Source organism: Salvelinus sp. IW2-2015, unplaced genomic scaffold (assembly GCF_002910315.2).
Source record: "Salvelinus sp. IW2-2015 unplaced genomic scaffold, ASM291031v2 Un_scaffold1702, whole genome shotgun sequence".
Lineage (NCBI taxonomy): Eukaryota > Metazoa > Chordata > Actinopteri > Salmoniformes > Salmonidae > Salvelinus > Salvelinus sp. IW2-2015.
Genome location: NW_019943095.1, coordinates 21,401 through 22,946, shown reverse-complemented (window position 1 = coordinate 22,946; position 1,546 = coordinate 21,401). Strand labels below are relative to the sequence as shown.

At 41.1% G+C, this 1,546-nt stretch overlaps 1 protein-coding gene across 1 annotated transcript in view; it reads left to right on the top strand.

Moving 5' to 3' along the window:
• Positions 1 to 1,546, top strand: part of LOC139024606 (sodium channel protein type 2 subunit alpha-like) — a 62,018-nt gene that overhangs the window by 53,973 nt on the left and 6,499 nt on the right. The window contains exon 3 of the mRNA XM_070439491.1: positions 1,343 to 1,476. Within this exon, the coding sequence (XP_070295592.1) occupies positions 1,343 to 1,476 (134 nt within the window). The remainder of the gene's footprint in view (positions 1 to 1,342; positions 1,477 to 1,546) is intronic.

Sequence of the window (1,546 nt, the reverse complement as noted above, 5' to 3'; positions counted from 1 at the left end):
ATATTCATATTATTCCGTTTCAGGCAACACTTTAAGCTACACCTCGGTAAGCACGGACTGACACTCCGTGATGTCTTATTTTGGTGCCGTTCCGGACCGGCCTTGATTTCCACTTCTACGGACATTGGGTTTTGGTCCGGTCCAGACAAAATCTGAACCGATCATTGACATCTATGTTTAGTTCAGTTTTTGTCCGGTCTGGACAAGCCTTGATTTGACCCCAAACATAGACGTCTATAAAGGATTTATTTTCAACTTTCATTCAGAACCAAAAATGAGCCTGGTTTCATCGTCTGTAAAATACATATTTTCATCGTCTGTAAAATAAGATTTTTCAACTTTCATTCAGAACCGAAAATGAATCTGATTTCAACCTCCGAAAAATATGTATTTTTTAAAGTCCGGAAAAGATGCCTATTCAACATCCTGGAAAATATGTATTTTAAACATATGGAAAATACCTTTTCACCTTTCATTCAGCACCTAAATTTAACCTAACTTCAACGTCTGGAAAGTACATATTTTAGATGCCTTTTCAACGTCATTTTGCTTACTGGGACTATTCTAGTTTTGCAGGGGGGGGGGGGGGGAAAATGTTTTGGTCTCGCCTATGGCAGCAGAACGGCAAAGACCGGCCTGCTGCTGTTGGGACTGTGGGATTAACCAAAGACGAATAAATATTTAAATAAATACGTCCACATCTGTTCAGTAAATATTCAGCCTGCTTTGGAGAAGAGTTGCCTGCATTATCTGAGCTGGGCTGGCCTTATAGTGCACTGACTGGCTCTGTTGATGGGAAGGAGTTTGCTGCTTGAACCTGGCTGGGTTCAAATAGTATTTGAAATCATTTCAAATACTTTATATGTGYTTGATTGAGCTTCCCTGGCTTAATTGACCAATACAATAGTCCCCRAACTGCAAACCCCACCATTCTGGCACTCCAGGCARGCTAGAGCAAACACTCAWAAATATTTGAAAGATTTCAAATAGTATTTGAACCCGGGTCTGTCTTGGAGGACTGCAGGACTGCCTAGACACTGCTTACCGTTGATGTAGACAGATGGTAGACATTGTCAGACTCTCAACATGGAAGATAAATAAATCCTGTCCGGTACACACAACAATCTATTTATTGACTCCTATTTGAGAACAGGTTATTTGGACTGGCACAGACCAAAGAGTGTTGATTTACTCAAACCCACCCCACCTTAAAAGACCCCCCTACTGGTTTAAATTGAATAGAGTATTGTGCACTTTACAACTGTTTGTTTACTGTGATTTGACCTCAAACCACAACTTGTATTGCTACTAATGCATCTTTCCTCTTTCTTTCTTCCCTCAGACTTTTATAGTAGTTAATAAAGGGACGGCCATCTTCCGGTTCAGTGCCACGTCTGCTCTCTATATATTTACCCCTTTCACCTTCCTCAGAAGAATCTCCATCAAAGTCCTGGTCCATTCATATCCTTTACAACGGTCTGTCTGTCTGTCTGTCTGTCTGTCTGTCTGTCTGTCTGTCTGTCTGTCTGTCTGTCTGTCTGTCTGT